The sequence below is a fragment of the Castanea sativa genome, chromosome 5, assembly GCF_040712315.1.
Source record: "Castanea sativa cultivar Marrone di Chiusa Pesio chromosome 5, ASM4071231v1".
NCBI lineage: Eukaryota > Viridiplantae > Streptophyta > Magnoliopsida > Fagales > Fagaceae > Castanea > Castanea sativa.
Genome location: NC_134017.1, coordinates 28720660 through 28739284, shown reverse-complemented (window position 1 = coordinate 28739284; position 18625 = coordinate 28720660). Strand labels below are relative to the sequence as shown.

Genomic DNA, 18625 nt, shown 5'->3' with positions numbered 1-18625 from the left:
TTGATCATTGCAATATCTGCACTTTTTGTGATTTCACTGCTTGGGATCTACACAGTTTAAAGCTGAGTTGCCTGTGCCAGTCAAAAGTTAAAAGTTTGTGTAACCTCACAATATTGCCTAGGCTGCAATGATTTGTTTCCCACAAAAAAAGAAAACATGAAGTTCTGGAGCATTGGAGACAAAGCTTGTATTAAATACATCAGTGGTAGCGCAGAGAATATAAAAAAATACGATAATCACACAATTATAGTTGCGACAAAGTTCCCCTAAATTATGTGCAACTAATGTGACAGGAAATGTAATTTTAGCACTGAAATTTATATTTATATGTATGTATATATGATTCTCCCAAATATTTTAGTTAAAAATCATATTAATATTTTCCTAATTACTTAATTATTTATTCCCATTAAACAGGTCAGAAAATGAAAAGTGGCCATGCAAAAGTTACTACCTTTCTGTGCAGAAAAAGCAAGACCAACAGAAATAAACAGAGATCAGCTTGCATTTTTAGGAGTAGGGATAATGATGCTCTAGGGAAACCTCCAGCCTCTCCTATAATGCCTCATTGTGAACGTCCGTCCTCTAGTAAAATGGATCCTTTGTTATATAGGTACTCGGAGCAACAATGGACTACAGTGTATATTGAATTGTCTCATTTAAGATTTCAAATTGACAAGAATCTGCATCATGATCAAGCTATGTTAAAGTAGCCTTGGACATGCTTTTCATTGCAGATTCTCTCTATTGATCTGCATCTTTGTGCGACTCTGTGTGTGTGTGGAGAGAGAAGAGATCAACACTTCAAAAACTGTCTTTGTGAAATGCAAATAGAACTTCTCTTTATTGCAACGGACACAAAGTGACCTGCAAAAACATTACCAGTCCCAAGTTTATAAATTCTCAGAAACGGAACTTAAAAATAAACAGTAGTTCAGTTTTAATCAAAGCATGGACGGAGTTGGAATAGGTTAAAATTCCACTTCAGATTATAAATGGAGAAATCCAAAACAAAAACACACCAACATAAGGAGGAACAATGGAAGTATTAGCCAATTAGCTTTTTATTGATTAATCAAAATCTCTACTATAAGAGAGATATTACATTATTTATTAAAACATCCCAAATGAACTTATAAATCAACAGGAAAAAAAAAACAATTATTACCAAAACTTCACTCTCAATAATTTCTACACGATGCAAAGAGATTCACGAGACTAGAACTAGGAGATGAACATGCAATGCCATTCTGGTGACTTCTTGATGATGAATAGAAAATGAACTCCTGGTGATTTTATTTCAGGCCACCCCCACTCTTCAACAAACAGAAGCACAGATAGATTGCTGATTGTACAACCCAGTTACCCCATTTGACTTCTTGATGATGAATAGCAAATGAACTCCTGGTGATTTAAGTTCAGGTCATCCCCACTCTTCAACGAACAGAAGCACAGATAGATTGCTGATTGTACAACCCAGTTACCCCATTTGGAAACCTTTGCCTGTTTCTTTTCCTCCTTGTGACAGTTATGAATCCTTCACTATCACCATTTTTATTCTTATTTGCATCTGTTTTCTGCTGCTTGCAATCATCACATTGAGAAACCAAGTCCTTCCCCTCATTTCCATTGAGAATTTTTATAATTGCACTGTCATTTGCTATTGCATCTGAAGAATTTTCTGAACAATCCAAATTTTTCTCACTAACTGGAGGCTCACTCACATGTTCCATATTATGCTGGACTGACTTTACAATGAGGCTAAGCAGTATTTGACTTGCAAGCTCCGACTTTTCAGACTCGGAGAAATTCTTTTTCGAAGCCGCATCTTTAACTTCATTATTGGATTCATCACCCAGCTCCTCCTCTGCACTACTCATATCAAACGTAGAATTTGACTCGTTTTGAATGTGAGAATTTTCATCACCAGGATATGGTTGCCTAGCTCTCCAAGGTACAAACTCAGGTGCATCAGGGTTCATTCTTGGAGGCCCAGATCCACTTCTTTCCTTGCTAAGGGTATGATGTCTCAAAAAGCCATGTTTCATGCGGAAAGAATAATTGTTTCTGTAATACAAGGGTGATCTAGGACCGCAAGGAATCCTGGCAGCAACTGGAGTAAGAACAGGCTCTGCAAGCATGCCTTGACTAACGTTTACATCATATATACTAGTCGCTGCAACTGAGTTTAAAAGGTGTGGCATAGGTCCTGGATTAAATGGTTTAGCTGCAGCAGAAAGCTTACTCCCATTTATTTCTACAGGCTTTACCTGGTCAGAAGAACATGAAGCCTCTTCAACTTTCAGTGTAGTGTCTTCCTTTTGAGTGCTTTCTTTATGAGTTTGCTCAATTTCATCATCATTTGGGATTGCTTCAACTACAGAGCCAGTGCTGCTTTCCTCATCCTTTGATGTCCCATGAGGAATGTTGTACATCTGAATTTCAATTTTTTCATCATCTATTTTTTCAACTTTCTCCATTGACGGTCTTAGAATGGTACCTGGCGGTGCCAGAGCTACTTCTTTGTAAGAAAGAGATTTTGAGGCCAAGGAAGAAAGAGGTGCTGGACTGGGGGTAACCTTGGAAACAGGACCTTTTGCCTTCAGATTAGTTGAATCCTCTGCAGAGCTCAAGCTACCATCCTTTGACTGTTTCAGAGGAGACAACTCAGTTAAAACAGTCTTTGGAGTTGTTTTTTGCACTGGTGAAATGAGGTCATGCCTATAGCTACTTTCTCTGAAATTTGAATATTCAGAATTGTTAACGTTCAACTTTGCAAGAATGGGTCGCCTCCGGCCAAACTTCCGGCCAGAAGTTTTCCCTGACCGCCCTTTGGAATTGGCTTCTTGCCACCCTGCATCTGAAGTAGATTCTTCAACAACTTCACTTGCAACTGTCGGCCTATATCTAGTAATATCATTATTTTCTTCAGGTTCTTCAGATTCTTCAGGATGAACCTTGCTGACTTTTACTTCTGTATTTCCATCTGTTGTATGTGCAGTGTTTTCTGGGCCATCATAGAGCATATCATCATCCCCTATAGCATCATTTTGTGCTTGATGGGTTTTATCACTTAAATGCAAAACCTGGAAGTTATGGGAAAAATCAAGATAAGCATGCGCAAAAAGAAATTGTTCTGTTTTTCTTTCTAGTGGATCCATCAGATGAATGATTCTAGATATGCAGAAAATATGAATTTGGTACATATCTTTTTACTAGCATGCTCTGAGAACATCTTTGAAAACTTGAGACATGTCAAGGGTTCAAAAAGGTCGTGCTCTAGAATTTCTAAAGTTCAACAAGACTCCCATTGATTAACCTTTGAACAAACTCTAAAAGAACAACAAGCTGATTAAGACCACCCTTTACCTACCCACCAACAAAAATCCAGTTTCTCAAAAACATCCCATCTGCTTCAGATGCATTGGTAATAAATAAATAAATAAGAAATAAAAGGATAAATTTCATATGAGGGGCAATTCATTCCACGTAAGAATATTGTAGGAGCATGGAACCTGGTTCTGCTAAGGTCTTATTGATTAGAAAATTCTCTCTTTTCATGGGCAGTTTGAGAAACCAAATGGTTGGCTGCACTTGGATAGATACCTCCATCAAATTCTGAACTATTACAAAATTTATAGCATGCATGAGCATGATGCAGCCAATTCAACCAAAGTTAAAAATCAGCTGGCACTACATTTCATTTCCTACCCATGCTCCATAATAACAGGAGTGGAAATTATAGTAGTTGAGTTGAATGATGGTGTTTGCAAGCCATGCAAAGAAATCTCACCAAACCAAAACAATTAAAGGCACTAATAAAGCTTAATTTAACCTACTCTTTGTGTCGACTAGGTGGTTATATTAGTGCAAGGGTAATACATGGTTTACAAAACAACATTAGTATCAAATGTTATGAATTTTCACTTCTTGCTGATAGGACAGTTAACATAAACCAATATGTTCCTAAACCCCAGTAAAGAAAGAAATATCCGCCTACCTTTGCACGCCGCTGTTTCCTCTGTGAATCACTCCCTTTCAAATCTTGATCAGGACTTATGTAATCCAGGAGATCCGAAACACTGCAAGAAAAGGCCAAGGGTTTGGGTGACCTGAAGTATAATAATTCAATTTATAACCAAGTAATTTGGGAATACCATATCAATACCTAAGGTGACCTTTGCTTGCAATGGATGCATCTGGCTTTGGAGTTCCAGTTCTTGCTGCTTCTTGCTGCTCCAAAGCTTTCGATTCAAAATATTCAAGCCATGCAGCAGCATCCTGCAATTAACAACATACAGCATTTTTATATGTCAACTCCGGAAAGAGCTTCCCCCATTGACAGATTGGCTGAAAACATCCTTGAGTTCAACCTGTTGTGTATTGCAAAATTATCTTCTATAACAAATTTCAATAGAGATACCAAGATTGGTTGGGTTGTAAAATTTTACTTCTTTAATGAATTCCAGTAGAATAGAATTGAAGAAAACAATACACGTGGGAACCCTAACTAATATGTTGACGATCCATAGCCGACTCCAAAATTTTGGGACTAAGACTTTGTTATTGTTGTTGTTGTAAAGAACTCCAGTAAAGATACCAAGCTTGGAAATACTTTCCGATGTAATATTAATGAAATCAAGCAATAGTAAAAGATATGTGACCTGAGTACGAAGATCTTCTAGCCCAAGTTTGGCTTGAAGTATTTGAAGAGTAGTTTGTTCATGTTGCACACTCAGGGAATATGCTTCCATCAATGAAAGAGCTATGGCTATAGCATGATAGCTTGCAGCTGTCTGTAAGGTAAAATAAAACATTTAACTTATGAGAAGATTGCATGTAATATGGGTGTTTGTGCTGGAAGTGCAAATACAATTTTATTTTATTTTTATTTAATTTTGGAATTAAATTGTACTTTTATTGCTCAGTTGGATTTTATTTGAGGTTTGATTAGTTAATTAGGCTGTTAGTGTTTGTATTTAATTTCCTAGACCAACCGTTATTTTTATTTTTGTAACTTATCCAAAAAAAAAAAAAAAAAAAAAAAAAAAAAACTTGTTTAAGTTAACTAGAATTAGGGTATATAGTTTTAGTTGTCTATATAAGCGTGCAATTCTACTCCTATGAAGACATATTTGATGGATTAATAAAATTTCTCTTTGAATATTTCTAATGGTCTAGTGCTGACTCCAGCCAACCCTAGGTGTTGAATTTAAGGATTGTTCTCTCTTATTGTTGAATCCAAGCAAACCAAAGTGATGACTCCTAGATTACCTATATTTTATCTTTTTGTTGCATCTGCTTTGGTTTTTTCCTGAGTCAGTATTCATAGGGGGGAGAGAGATAGAGAGAGAGAGAGAAGAGATCGAAACCTGTATGTGATCCTCTCCTAATAATTTTTTGTTGCATTTTAGAGCTTCATGCAAGTATCTGAGAGCAACATGGACATTTCCCATGCCCTCTTCCATCATAGCCACATTTATATATGTTGCTGCTGTATTTGGGTGAGACAGTCCGCATGTAAAATGAAGAAGGAACAGAGCACGGTTTACATACCTGAAAATTACCCAATAGGTTTAATCGAGAGAACCAATAGAAGGACAAGGAATGAAAAACAATGAGAATAGTGGAAATTTTCTGTTGAAATTAATTAGAATTTCATAGTTGGGTAAGGGACAGATTCAACAGGGAACTCATTTATCAGAATGTCAGTATATAATAGTATACAGCATAATAATCTAGAATGAAGAGAGTAAAGATAATTGATTTGACAAAATATCAAGTTTAACAATATGTTGCTCTAACTTACTTCAAAGCCAATTCAATGTGTTGAAGGCGATAGTAGAAAACAGAGAGATCCCCATAGCTTTTCATTGTATCTGGATGGTCAAGCCCAAGTTCTCTCTCATTGATATCCAAAGCCTTTTGCTGATATATAGTTGCCTAGACAATGGAAAAGAACTCAAACTTCAGAGCAAAAAAAAATATAAGTACTATCATACAGTAACAACCAAAGTTTAGACACAGAGCTACAAGACCAGTTGGCAGGCATAGATGGTCTCACAAATTGTAAATGGTTCAAATTATAAAAAATAAAATTAACAAAACAAAACAAAAACAAAAGATTCTAAAGTGCATCATAGATTTAAACATTTAAACACATTGGCCATCAACTCCACCTGTGTCTGTGCTTGGCGTCATGTATTTCATTCACAAGTAGTCCCAAGTTTGGAAAAAGAAGGAAGGTTGTGGTAGATTGATGGCCAACATAAAATTTAGTTACTTTATTGTGAATGAATCTAATACAATTCATTTGGCTGACCTTAATAAGTCTGTTGAAGATACATAGCTGACCCCAAAGTTTTGAGACTAAGACTCAGTTATTGTTGTTGTCGTTGTTACAAAGCATATTTCAGTTTGACCAGTTTGTATGGTTATTGTAATCTGACCTCTGCTATAGATTGAATTTGAAAATTATACATTTTATTAGCACTAGACACAATAGGGCCCTTTAATTTATATAATGAAGATTAGTACTCAGCTTCAAGAAATAAAAGATAGATTCTTGGCTCAACTTCCCACAAGTAAAGCTAAAAGATCAACTAAAGATTTTGTTACCTGATTGAAGTCTCCAGTGTGATAAAGAACAACAGCTAGAAGACTGTAAGCACTTGCAGTGGTTCGATGGTAGGGACCACATACAGCTATCATCTTCGCTAGTGCCTTCAAATGCGAGTATTACAGTGAGGTCAGTTTCTATTCTCTTTCTAAGAAAAGTGCACACGCCTTTATTATATGGACAGAATGGGAGAGTACCTTTGTTCCATAATTAACAGCATCCTCTAACTTTCCTTTATCAAGAGCAACTTTAGATGACTCCAACAGATTCCGTCCATCTGCTGAAGAGCATCCTACATGCTGTTCAACAAAATTAAAAAAATCAGAGATATTTTGAAGCCATTTTAGCTGCCACAAGGAGATGATAACTAGCAAATCAAAAACATACTTCAAAGTCTAAGCTATTTTAAGTCACTATTATCTGGCACAAAGAGATGGTAACCATCAAATCAAAAACAGAATAGATGAGGGATAGAGAGAGATTCCCACCTTACACACAGGAATCATGCTGATGATATCGTATTTCCTGAATGGGTAAGGGCACTCCAAGTCATAATCTCTGGAAACCAACTCCAATCCAACCTGGGAGAAGAATAACAAGTATAAAGAATGATCATGCTTTGAGAAAAAAATAGTAGCAAGAGCAATCAAAAGCAATAATTACCTTATGGCAAAGACCTCGGAGAATTGATAACTTTCTCACATGGCGAAACTCATCTTTAAGTGTCCAACCAAATCTTCTGGCTATAAACATTCTTAACCATTCAAATCTAAGAATACGGTCGTCATTCAATTCTTTGTCATTATCTTCCATCTGACAACTTCCAAGTAAAAAATTCAGAGCCGAAGCTATTGCCGCCGGTAAGTCCTCTACATTGTCAACAGAGGCAACAACTGCTTTAAGTAGATGCTTGAAAGCTCGAATAAGCATCTCATGGACACAAAGTGACTGTATATGGGGAAGTTTTTCTGCAAGTTCAACCTGATTTGTACAATGAGATTAGGACCAACAGAAACAAAACACTGCACATTTACTAGTTTTAAAATCCTCCCCCTCCAGGTTTTCTAGAGACCAAAGTCAGAACGGCTTTGCCCTAGAATGTTGTTAGAGGAGGTAGGGAGGAAGAAAGAAATAGAGGGATTGTTTCTTACCACTCGACCCAAAGAGCGCATCTGTAGTCCCCTTAAATGCATGAAGTCAGTTAATGTACGGCCATCAACTGGAGAAAGTTCAAGTGACCCAAAGTCTGTTACCTAAGAAAACAAGAATCTAGTTCATAACCCCGCATATAACCATTGTAAACTTAAGTACAGAGCAAAACTCACTGTACAAAAAGAATATTACCAGTTTTGGTAGTGCAACTTCATCATAATACTCATGTGCCAGCCTGATCAGCTCATCTATTGACTGTTTGAAGAAGCAAATTGAAACGGTTAGTCCAAAAGATAACAAGAAACAACATTGGTACCATAATAGCAACATAACAACAACCAAAAAAAATAAACAATGAAACATTCTAACAAGAAGAGGAAAGAATAAAATTTGAACAAAAATTCACTCCAAATCGGTTTGGAACAAAGTTCTTTCATCCTTCTAAATGGTGATTCACATAATCATCTATGTGTACTTTTAATCACATGACTATTTAATAGTCATGTGACTTCTTTCTTTTTTTATACATAAAGTAGGATTTGAAACCTAAGGCATATGCTCTATGATAATTTCTATTGAGTATCAGGCCAACACACAAATGCGTTTCTTTTTGGCGTAGAAGAATTCGAGCCTAGGTCCTTCATCCAACAATAAGACACTTTACTAGTTGAGCTAATTGGAACCAAGTAGTCATGTCACCTGTAAAAATCACTTAATAAATCATGTGATGACAATACACATTGATGGTCATCCATACCACATAATGGGTTTAAGTAGTTTCCTCCAACCCAATTTATTTTTTAAAGAATTTCAGTTAAAATGAACAAGCAAAATAGCACATATGTACTAGAAATTGAATCAACAGGTTCATAATGTAACAAAAATTATTAGAGTTCCAAAGAAACCTTTAAATGAAGACCAGTCCCAGTTTCTTTCAGACTCAAGAAGGCATCTTCAGAAATTAATTTCTCCAATTCTGCTATGCCTTTGAGTTCACCATTGCTTAGCTCTCCCAAATCAGTTTCCGAATTCAGATTGCCAGGTCTAGAATAATTTTCTTCCTTATCAGTGCTACTTACACAACTTTCTTTCTTTTCCCTCTTTTTTAAAAATTTAAACTGCTTTCCAAGACCTTTGACCGAATGTTCAGCCCCATTATCATCATCTGGGCTTTTAGACTTGTTTCCTGTTGGACTTTCCTGCTTTTGTAGATGTTGTACCCAACAAGAACCAAGTTCCCATCTTATAGACCTCTTAGAATCAACGAGCATCTCCTTTAACTTTTTCAAGCTCTCTTTAACTACTCTTCTGACCAGACATCTGGACACTTTCAAGCCATCCAAGTTAGACTGAGGTGACCAACATCCTCCTGATGGTTCAGCACTAAACTTATGAAGCAGAAACCTCAAGCTGTAAAATAGTTTTGTATTCAATCAGTCCATAGGGTAATATGCATGCAGCAACAGTCGACCTTTAAAAATATATCTTAAACTCTCTAAAGCACTTCAAAAGTACTTGATCATTACTATTGAATCCAGCATAAGGGAACTGAACTAAATCCATTGAGAATTGTTTTCAGAGCCAAGCAATCTGCACTTCCACATGCATATTATTGATTGAGAGGATCTAAAGCTATGCATTACAAGAACATGCCTAACTTTTCAGAATTTTCCACATTTATGAGAGGAAAAATCAACTCTTTTTTAAGTTTCAAAGGAATTGATCAGAAATTATGAAAACGATTTTACTATTGATTTTTAGACAAAAGAACTTAAGAGTTCTAAGCCACCAATCATACCCGCTGCATCATGTTGTACAGAGGCATACTGCCATTTTTTGGCTAAAAAAGCTAGAGAATCCTTTTTAACAACTTTTATATTTGTATTACCAGTCATTCACTTACAAAGCATATTAACTTAACAAGTCTGATTATCATTCTATTCTTTCTTTCTTTTTTTCCTGTTTTCAGTGAACGTCCTCAACATCATTAATATATGATGCAGCTGAGGCGACCTGTATGTTGTTAAAACCTGCCAACGGTATTGCCTAGCATGTGTGCAATATATGCATGCAACTACAAATGGATCAAAACCAGACTCTTTAGTAATGAGGGCATTAGCTTATGGATCAAACCTGTTAACGTTAAGAGCATTTGCCCCACCATCTGGTTGATCATCAACTTCAATATCTTGAGTGTGAAACTTTGCCTTCTTCACATTACCAACAACCTTTACAGTAGCAGTGTATCCACAATGCCTTACATTGACAACGCCCAAGGAGGATGTATCCTGCAAAAGTATCAACCATTTGAGAAAGTTTGGACATATGCAACTAAGATCAGTCAACGGCATCAGTTAGGGTGATGACTTTTCCATGTTAAGAGCATTACAAGGACAAGGAGAAGACCAAAGATAATGGGTAATTAGGAAGTGGAATAGACATATTGCCTTTGATATCAAAGAAAAAGATGACTCGATTTCAATGAACAAAATTGAACCTAGAATTAGTGTAGGGACAACATGCATATGCTCAGTATAGAAAGAAAACTGAAAATGCTTAAATTACTAAGTTAATATCTAGACTGATCAGCCGAGGAATCAGAGACAGCCTACTGCAATTGAATACATAGTATCCAAAAATGTAGAAACTAGAAAGTAGCCTTCACTTATATTTTTAAACTTATTTAGATACATATTCCTCACATTTTAAACATGCATTCATATATAATCTTGCAGCATAGGAGAAAAGTACTTACATGAACCACTACACTCTCATCTGCAGTTAACCCCTTAAGCAAATTCCGTTGAGCAACTTCCTTGTCAGACATATTGGATAATTGACGGCCATCAGTTTTTATATCATATTTTGAGCCTGCATCAGTCGTATCACGTTTTACAATAATGGACAGATCACCCACACGATCCTCGTGCAAGACTGAGTCTGGTTTACTGCTTATTGTATTCTTCGCTTGCATATTGGAATCTATGAGATGGCGTATTGCTGCAACAGCTTTAAAGATTGAGACATCAACAAATTGACTATGAAGTAAAAAAGCCTTCCGGTCTCGAACCACCCTCTCCTCCTCAGTTTTACAAGGTAGGCAAGCCAAAATTGCAAAATCAGTTGCCCATGGTCGAAGATCAAATTCACCATTTCTTCCCCAGCCACCACCATTGCCACCCCAATTTTCATCTTCTGTTGGTAGTAATGGGAAGTCTGATGGAGAATCAGCAACAGATGGAGGAGCAAGCCATGTATTTGCTCGAAATCCATATGGAAGATTACCAAACTAAGGGAGGGAATCAGAAGAACACAATGAGTTATTTAAAAAGCTTATACATTTTTGCTGTAAATAAAATACGTTTTTAAATTGAATTGTTTATTGAGATAGAATATCTACCTTATTATGTTCTACAAAAGCTTTCATCAAAGATTCATATGCCTGCATTAATAACACATTTGTTAGTTACAAACTAAACAATAAAGTTCAAAACAGATCAGCAAGATAGTATAGCAGATGAAAAACATGAGTCTCCAGCTAACTCTCGACCAAGTCACCAAATGAAATAAATTTCAGCAGAATCCAATAAGAAAGATTAGCCGAGACATTGGTGTCTTCAACTAGCCAAGGTTATTCTGCAAATCTACAAATTTGGTTTGGTATACAACCTGATTAATTTGAATATAAATTCAGATGGAAGAATTTTAACAACTCCTCTGAAAATATAGCTTTTCAATCCAGAAAAGAAACCAAATTAGAACGCTTCCCAGAAGTAAGGTTAAATTTAAGCAAATCATAACAAATTCATTAACGACCATGTGGTGATGCAGTTTGGCAGTGGATTAATGAATTTACATATTAAAAAATAAAAATTATAATCTTTTATTTTTTAGTTGCAAATAAAGTTTTAAATTTACTTTATAAACGAAGTTTATGTGCCACTTTATAAACCATCAAAAGACAATTACTACAATTGGCCTAAACTTAGCAATTTGCACTCACTGTGAGGTGATTGCAAGGAGATACAGAGTGGTTCATATGCAGCATATGCAAACTAGTAAATTGATTTAAAGAAAGTGAAAAAAAAAAAAAATATATATATATATATATATATCAAAATTCAAGTAATATATAAAGTACCCACATTGCCAAAAGCTCGGCTAAGCTGTTGTAGAAGATCCACCAGGGAGTGGCTTTGTAGAGACTGTTTTTCCATGGTATAGAACCCTTTCAAGGATGCAATCACTCGTATTAGCTTCCCATTGCAGATCTTAATCTGCATGCATTAATTGCATATTAAATATCTTCATTTAAAATGGAAAAAGAAGTTTTTTAATAAGATTCAGTCAACTTAAATTGCAGAAAGATTGAACAAAAATATCATGAAGACAGGAAAAATGTTAAGAAAGTTGTAGTAATGTCTTGAAAGAGGCACATGTTCTCATAAAGGAACATGATACATAGCATGGCATGAATGAATTGGTGTTCAATTTTAATGATCAAACAAATAGTTGTGAAGTTCTGTACTTCCCAGGAAAAACAGCATGCTCTTTTTCCAAAAGAATCGAACTTAATCGAGAACAATTTTATGTAAGTTACAAAATGATGTATTATAAAGCTGTTTTGAAAATTGAAGATGGCAGCTAGACTAGAAAACACACTAGGCTGCTAATGTTCAGCTCAAGATCTAATTGGTAAGTTAGCCACCAGTTTTGTGCTAATGGCAAATGAGCCAATGTTGAACAACCTCTTGGAAAAGGCCCTAATGAAGAAAAACCATGTCACTTAGCTCAAATGATCAGCTTGATAAAAGGCCTGTCCAGTATTTGCTAAAAGGACAAAACGAATTTTAATAATCTAATACTTCGCTTTACTTCACTCAATAATGGCTTTATTAATAGATATTTGGATCAAATATCACCTTCAGACAAGCTAAGAGGTTTAAGGATGGGATGAAAAATAGTACCATAGGCTCAATCAACCGTCATTGAACCATAAGACAAAGATAGAAAACAAAATGGAGAATAGCAATAGCACCTGAATTTCAAAGTAATCCCCATCACGCCTTTCTTGCACATCCCTCTGGTCGCATCTCCTTAAATCTGAAAAACAAAAATTATACAACAAAAAAATCAATTTGAAAATTTGTAAGAAAATTCTCCGAATGTGAAAATTTAAATGATCACCCATGTTTGCTCTTAATCATACAACCTATTTGACATTCATGTAACCCGTTTAAATAACTTATAGAGTTGTGTGAATAAAACTAAATGGTCAACTAAATCAACAAAAAATAGTTTGAAAGAGATTACTCTAATCTTTATCCAATTATCCTATATAATTTTATTAGGCATGTGGCATATTTAATCACTTCTTTATTTGATAACATTGGTTTACACTTAGAACATGACACATGACACATGGCCAAGAGTCTTTGTATCTCAATGGTATTGCCTACTCTCCTTCTATAAGCAAATCAGGATTCAAATCTCCTCTCCCCCATTATTAGAACTATCAGATTATTAGTAAAAAAAAAAAAACAAAGAGAAATATTGCACAACCGTTTAAATAACAAATTGACACCTGATATAGACACTTAAAGTTTGGGTTATTTTCATTTTAACTCTTCACGTTTCAAAATTTTCATTTCGACCCTTCAATATTTGATTCCGTTTTCATATTATCTAACCATTAAGTGCATGTCTAACTATTATGAAATACTAGCTCTAAAATACCATGAAATGCAGGAATGCCATTGTTGTGAGGGGGAAAAAAACATGCTCTGAAAGGTCAAACCAAAAGAGCCTAAATGACAACAACCAAACTTTAAAGCCCAAAAGTGAAAAAAAAATAAATAAAATAAAAAAATGGGAAATTCCTAAAATAAATAAAATCCTACTGCCTAGTAACAAATTAAGCCATGAGTGTTTTTTAATTGTGACATTTTAAACCCTATGAGTGTTGTCTCCAGAGTTACCAAACATTTCTAATTTTCCTTTATATTTTCTGAGGAACCAAACGGAGCAGCAAGAATTGAAGGAGAAAATAAAATACTCACTTAGAATAGGAGGAGAGAGGTGGGAGAAGGAGAAGAACTCATAGAAGTCGGAGAGCTTCGGGGTTGGGTGAATTGCCACCATCCCAATGTTCTCCGAGATCGCCGCCGCCGCAACCGACGGTTCTGATGACGGAGATCCTCCTCCATCGGACGGTGTAGGTGGGGCGGAGTTACTACCACTCTTGGGCTGGGCCTGGGCCTGGGCCTTACTCTTTTTGGACTTCAGCTCTGATGCTGATGGGCTTCGTCTGGGCTTCGCGAATCTCGTGGTGCAGGCCACTATGTCCAGTAGCCTTCGCACGTGCGATACCGCTTGGGCTTCCTCAATGTAGTCCTCTGAAAAAAAATATATATATATATATATAATGGCTATCAAATACTACACATTTTAGATTTTACTATATAATTTAATATTTTATGTGTCTATTAAATACAAAACAAATAATTATGATATTTATTAATTATTTTTAAATCTAGTAATCATATTTATTGTCACATTAAATTATAAATACTATGTAGCAAAATTTAATTAAGCTGGGGACAACAATTTTACATTCATAAAATAGCATATCACCTCATACATGGACCCTCTACAATCTTCAATTTAAAATATGTTTAATGGCTCCTGTGTGAGATGGTAAAGCTACTTTGAAATATTGTGAAATTTTTATTGTGTCCCCATATAAACTCAACAAAATTTGTGTTTTGCAAACAATTAGTCAATGTGAAAATCAAAGGTCTTGGGTTAGTTGCCAAATTTGGTTAGGCTAGAAGGTAACCAGATGTAGGTCTAATAAGTTAACTAAGAGGTGTGGTCACCCATTAACTCACGGTCCCCTATTTTAAAGATGGTACATATGAAATTAAACATGGGTCCGATTAATGTATGCCCTTAGGGCACACATTAAACCATCCATTTATGGTAAAATTTTCTCGGAAATTGAAGCCATTCTAAGGGCACACAATTTTCAATACTTTTTCAATTCCTGATAAATTTTTTTCCAAAAATGAATAATTATTGTGTGCCCTAAGGGCACACATTAGCAAAATCCATTAAACATTACCAATGAAGCTGATTTGACCATTCACATTAACTCATTAAGGCCCATTTGGGGATGAAAAAATAAAATAATAGAAAATTGTGGGATGAAAAATGTGAATAAAAACAATTGAAGTTTGCCCCGATATGTGTTTGGTTGAGGTAGAAAGATAGAGTAGAAAACTCTTTTGTTTGTTTGAGAAAAAAATGAGAGGATAGAAAATAAAATTTTATAAATTTACTTTTATACTCCTATTACCAAAAAAAAAAAATACTAAAAGAGATCAAAAAAAATTGAACTGAAAAAAAAAAAAAAAAAAAAAAAAAAAACTTCGTATGAAAGGGATAATCTTTCTCTCTCATCTTCTCTTTTCACAAAAATGTGGACAGAGAAGAAAACAATTATCCCTCCAAAATCCACCCCTCCAACCAAACATTCATTTTCCCTTCTATTTTGTATTCTCCCTCTCCCCCCACAAATCATTCGGCAAAAGTCTTCAGCAGCTAGATCCTCCTTTTGAAAAGCTACCCATCTATTTCAAAACTTCGATGTAAAGCATGTTTCATTAGGTAGGAGTAGGACTAAAAGAGTACTATATAGTACTATACTAGTTTGATCTAAAATAGAAGAGTCCTACCTAGTCTATACATTTACAATATAAGAATATAAGACATGGACATGTAGAGGATTAAGATTGTGTCTGGTATTAACTTAAAAAACTAATTTTTTTTACTATTTAACTTTTTTGCTATTATTTATAGATTCTATTGTACTTTTGAAACTATTCATAAATTTCACTATACTATTTTAACTAATTTTTAACTTTATTTACAACACTTTTAACAAAAAAATTTCAATTTCAGCTAACAAAATTGTGTCAATCCAACTCTAAATAATTCCAACCTTCTTCTCAAAATTTTTTAAAAAAAAAATTAACTTGGTAAAAACAAATAAAATAAAAAGGTTCTTTGCCTTTACAGCTAATGATATGAAAAGTTTTGTAGGGGTACATTTCAGGATCTTTGATAATGAAATCTTAAATCTTGTGCCGGTGCTTGACGACGAAACCAATGAGCCTTCAATTTTTTTTTTTATATATATATATATATATATATATATATATATTTTTTAATTAACAACTTTCTAGGGTCCCCCCCTCTGATTTGCTTTGAAGAAAGTCACTTTATGGGGTCTCTGGAAGGAAAAATTATTAACACCTAATCTAGGTTATACCAAAAAAACAGACTAAACACTTAGAGTTAGTACAAAAAAATAATACCAAGAAGCTGATATTATATTAGAATAGTAACAAGTGGTGGGAAAAAAAAAAAAACCAATCAAACGCACAATTTGTACATGAGACTCACCAGTTCAATTTTTTTTTTTTTTTTTTTACTGAAAGTTCAAATATTGAATAGCAATTGTGTAGTACTAATATATTTTTATTTTAATAATAAATATATAATTGAATGAGTTTACCTAGAACAAAACTAAGAATGCATGTTTAATACAAATGAATTTAAAAAAACAGTGCACGCTCACACAAGAGACAAAGGAGACAAGTTCTTCGCCACTTAGTTATGCGGTGGGGATTAAACAATGAAAGTCTAGACTGGAGAATGAAGATACTTATGCAATTTCTCTCTTCCTTTTTCTTGTTTTTTAATAAGAATGGTAGTTGGGACTTTGGGAATTGTTGAACTCTCTCTTCGAAAGACTCACCGAGTTAGCCAAATGTATTTGTGCCTCATTGCAAACATGTGTGCTTCAATTAACTCTCAGGGTGCTTTTGGTATAATTTATTTGTATTGATTCATTTTATTTAAATAGTAGGTTCATCAAAAACTAGACCCAAACATATTTATTATAAATAAACTTACCAAAAACTACACCAAAACTTATTATTAAAATTGGTAACTTGGTATTGTTACTACTTTGAAGGAAAAAGGCATTATTATAAAGTTGGTGAAAACAACAACTTACTAATTTGTACTAATTTGTACTAATTTGAAATGTGACTATATGAGTCTTACCCAACTTTATACATATTTCCTTAAAACATCGATCATTCCCTCCGCACTCTTTTTATATTAATTAATGGGTTCATGTATCTCCATTTTTGGCACTCATTGAATAAATTAGAGCTTTTGGTTTATGTTTTCTGCATACAACGAATAAACTAGAACATGATACATGTAATAAGTAATAAGGTTAAGGAAATCATCAAAATGGTAATAAGACAAGAAAGCAAGATTTGGATTCTACCTAAACATAGCAATTTTTATTAGACGAGTAATGAAAACGTGACCGACATAAAGGTTGATGCTGAATTACTAGTAAGAATGCTTCACCTACCTTCAACCATTCTCAGAATACATGGTTTCAAAGTAACCACCTCGGTCCTATCATTCAATTTCTGGCCTTTGACCTGATAAAGAAGGTTAAAAGTCCAATTTAGCATTCAAAAACTATAACCCTGAATGTTAGATAAATTAAGAGAGTATCTAACATTATAAAAAAATAAATAGAAAAAGGGTCACCTCATGAGATAAAGAATAGTTTGTAAGGTGGCATGTTTGTACATTCACAGCCAAAAGCCTCCTTATATCAAGTATCTTGTCAGTGGAGATTGCCTTCAAAAGATTTTGGTTGGTCAGCCAAGACAAAATTTAGTTAGTTAAGAAATTAAGAAATACATAGAGAAAATAAACAAAATAAAAAAAGTTGAAGAGAAAAACAAAAAATAAAAAACCAGTACCTTGAGAATAACTTGTGAATCATATGGTGTGATGACAGTAATGTCAAGAACAGTAGGCACTATAATAAAAACAAGAAAAAGGAAAATAGGGATTCAATAATCAAATTTCCCACATAGAAGAAGTAGAGACAAAAACAAAAACATTACAAAACAAAAGAAACATATAGGAGCTTCTTTTTAAGTAAAAAATGGAATCAAATTAAACCTTTTTCTTCTTTCCTCTTCTTTTCTGCCTTGGTTTTGTTTGCCTTGCCTCTGCCAGACTTTGGGGCCATCTCCCTCCTCTTGTAACTTCAAAAAGAAAAATATATATATTTGGATTGGAGACACAGTTTCAAACAACCAATTCAGAAATCATTGACAACTTTAATAAATAAGAGGGAGAGTGAGAGAAAGAGAGAGAAGAGTTTTTGAGAATGAGAAGTCTTTATAAGTAGAAGCAAAAATATAGTGAAAGGTGTTGAAGAGGATAGGATAAGGGGTTCGAAGTTTCAACCTCTCCTATGGATTTTTGAGAAATCCTGGCCTCACCTTGTTGCTAACGAGCTTGATTTTCTCTCTCTCTTTTCTCTTTTCTCTTTTCTCTGTCTGACTGTTCTCAATGTTAACATGTGATGTGCATTATACTCTTATAGCAGCAGAGGAGGCCCCGTGCACTGAGAGACAAAGAAAAGACTGATGGGGGTGAGAAGGGTGTCCTCTAAATGTGTGACACGTGGCAGAGGGTGATGTGGCCGTTCGTTTTTGTTTTATCGCATGTTTGGGCCCTAGTAAGAACCTTAGATTTCCACGCCACTTTTAGGGGGCTCATTATGGACGGTTAATTTGGCATTAGGAGACCATGGAGAATCTCTTTTAATTATTTTTTGGTTGAATCTCTCTTTTAATTATGCTACCTCCATCATTGAAACCCAAATTAATTTGTCAAAATTTTCCTTGCTAATTATTAGCCATTGCAAAAGAAGCAGGTTGGGTCGGGTTGGGTTGGGTTGGCCCG

At 34.7% G+C, this 18625-nt stretch overlaps 1 protein-coding gene across 2 annotated transcripts; it reads right to left on the bottom strand.

Moving 5' to 3' along the window:
• Positions 1-1046: 1046 nt before the first annotated feature.
• LOC142636361 (protein REDUCED CHLOROPLAST COVERAGE 3) lies at positions 1047-18241 on the bottom strand. Of its 2 annotated transcripts, none has more exons than XM_075810555.1 (24): positions 18160-18241; positions 17834-17919; positions 17629-17687; positions 17411-17503; positions 17226-17298; positions 13831-14166; positions 12810-12874; positions 11917-12048; positions 11172-11213; positions 10527-11060; positions 9905-10059; positions 8677-9181; positions 7964-8026; positions 7771-7872; positions 7283-7600; positions 7108-7200; positions 6817-6918; positions 6619-6723; positions 5810-5943; positions 5373-5556; positions 4665-4796; positions 4169-4281; positions 4001-4082; positions 1047-3086 (listed from the first exon to the last, which is right to left on the bottom strand). In XM_075810555.1, exons 1-24 carry the CDS (start codon positions 18237-18239, stop codon positions 1437-1439), a joined length of 5238 nt encoding a protein of 1745 aa, XP_075666670.1. In that variant the 5' UTR covers positions 18240-18241; the 3' UTR covers positions 1047-1436. The 2 variants fall into 2 exon arrangements, with proteins under 2 accessions (XP_075666670.1, XP_075666672.1); XM_075810557.1 differs by having other exon boundaries at positions 18125-18231.
• Between the last annotated feature and the right edge of the window lie 384 nt (positions 18242-18625).

What these genes read in the sequence shown, in the direction of transcription:
- LOC142636361 (XM_075810555.1), bottom strand. Translation starts at nt 18,239, where the DNA reads ATGTTAACATTGAGAACAGTCAGACAGAGAAAAGAGAAAAGAGAAAAG. An exon ending in TTAGCCGAGCTTTTGGCAAT is followed by an intron (nt 11,214 to 11,916) that starts GTGGGTACTTTA and finishes TTATTAATGCAG; the next exon opens with GCATATGAATCTTTGATGAA. An exon ending in CTTTTGTAGAACATAATAAG is followed by an intron (nt 11,061 to 11,171) that starts GTAGATATTCTA and finishes TCCCTCCCTTAG; the next exon opens with TTTGGTAATCTTCCATATGG.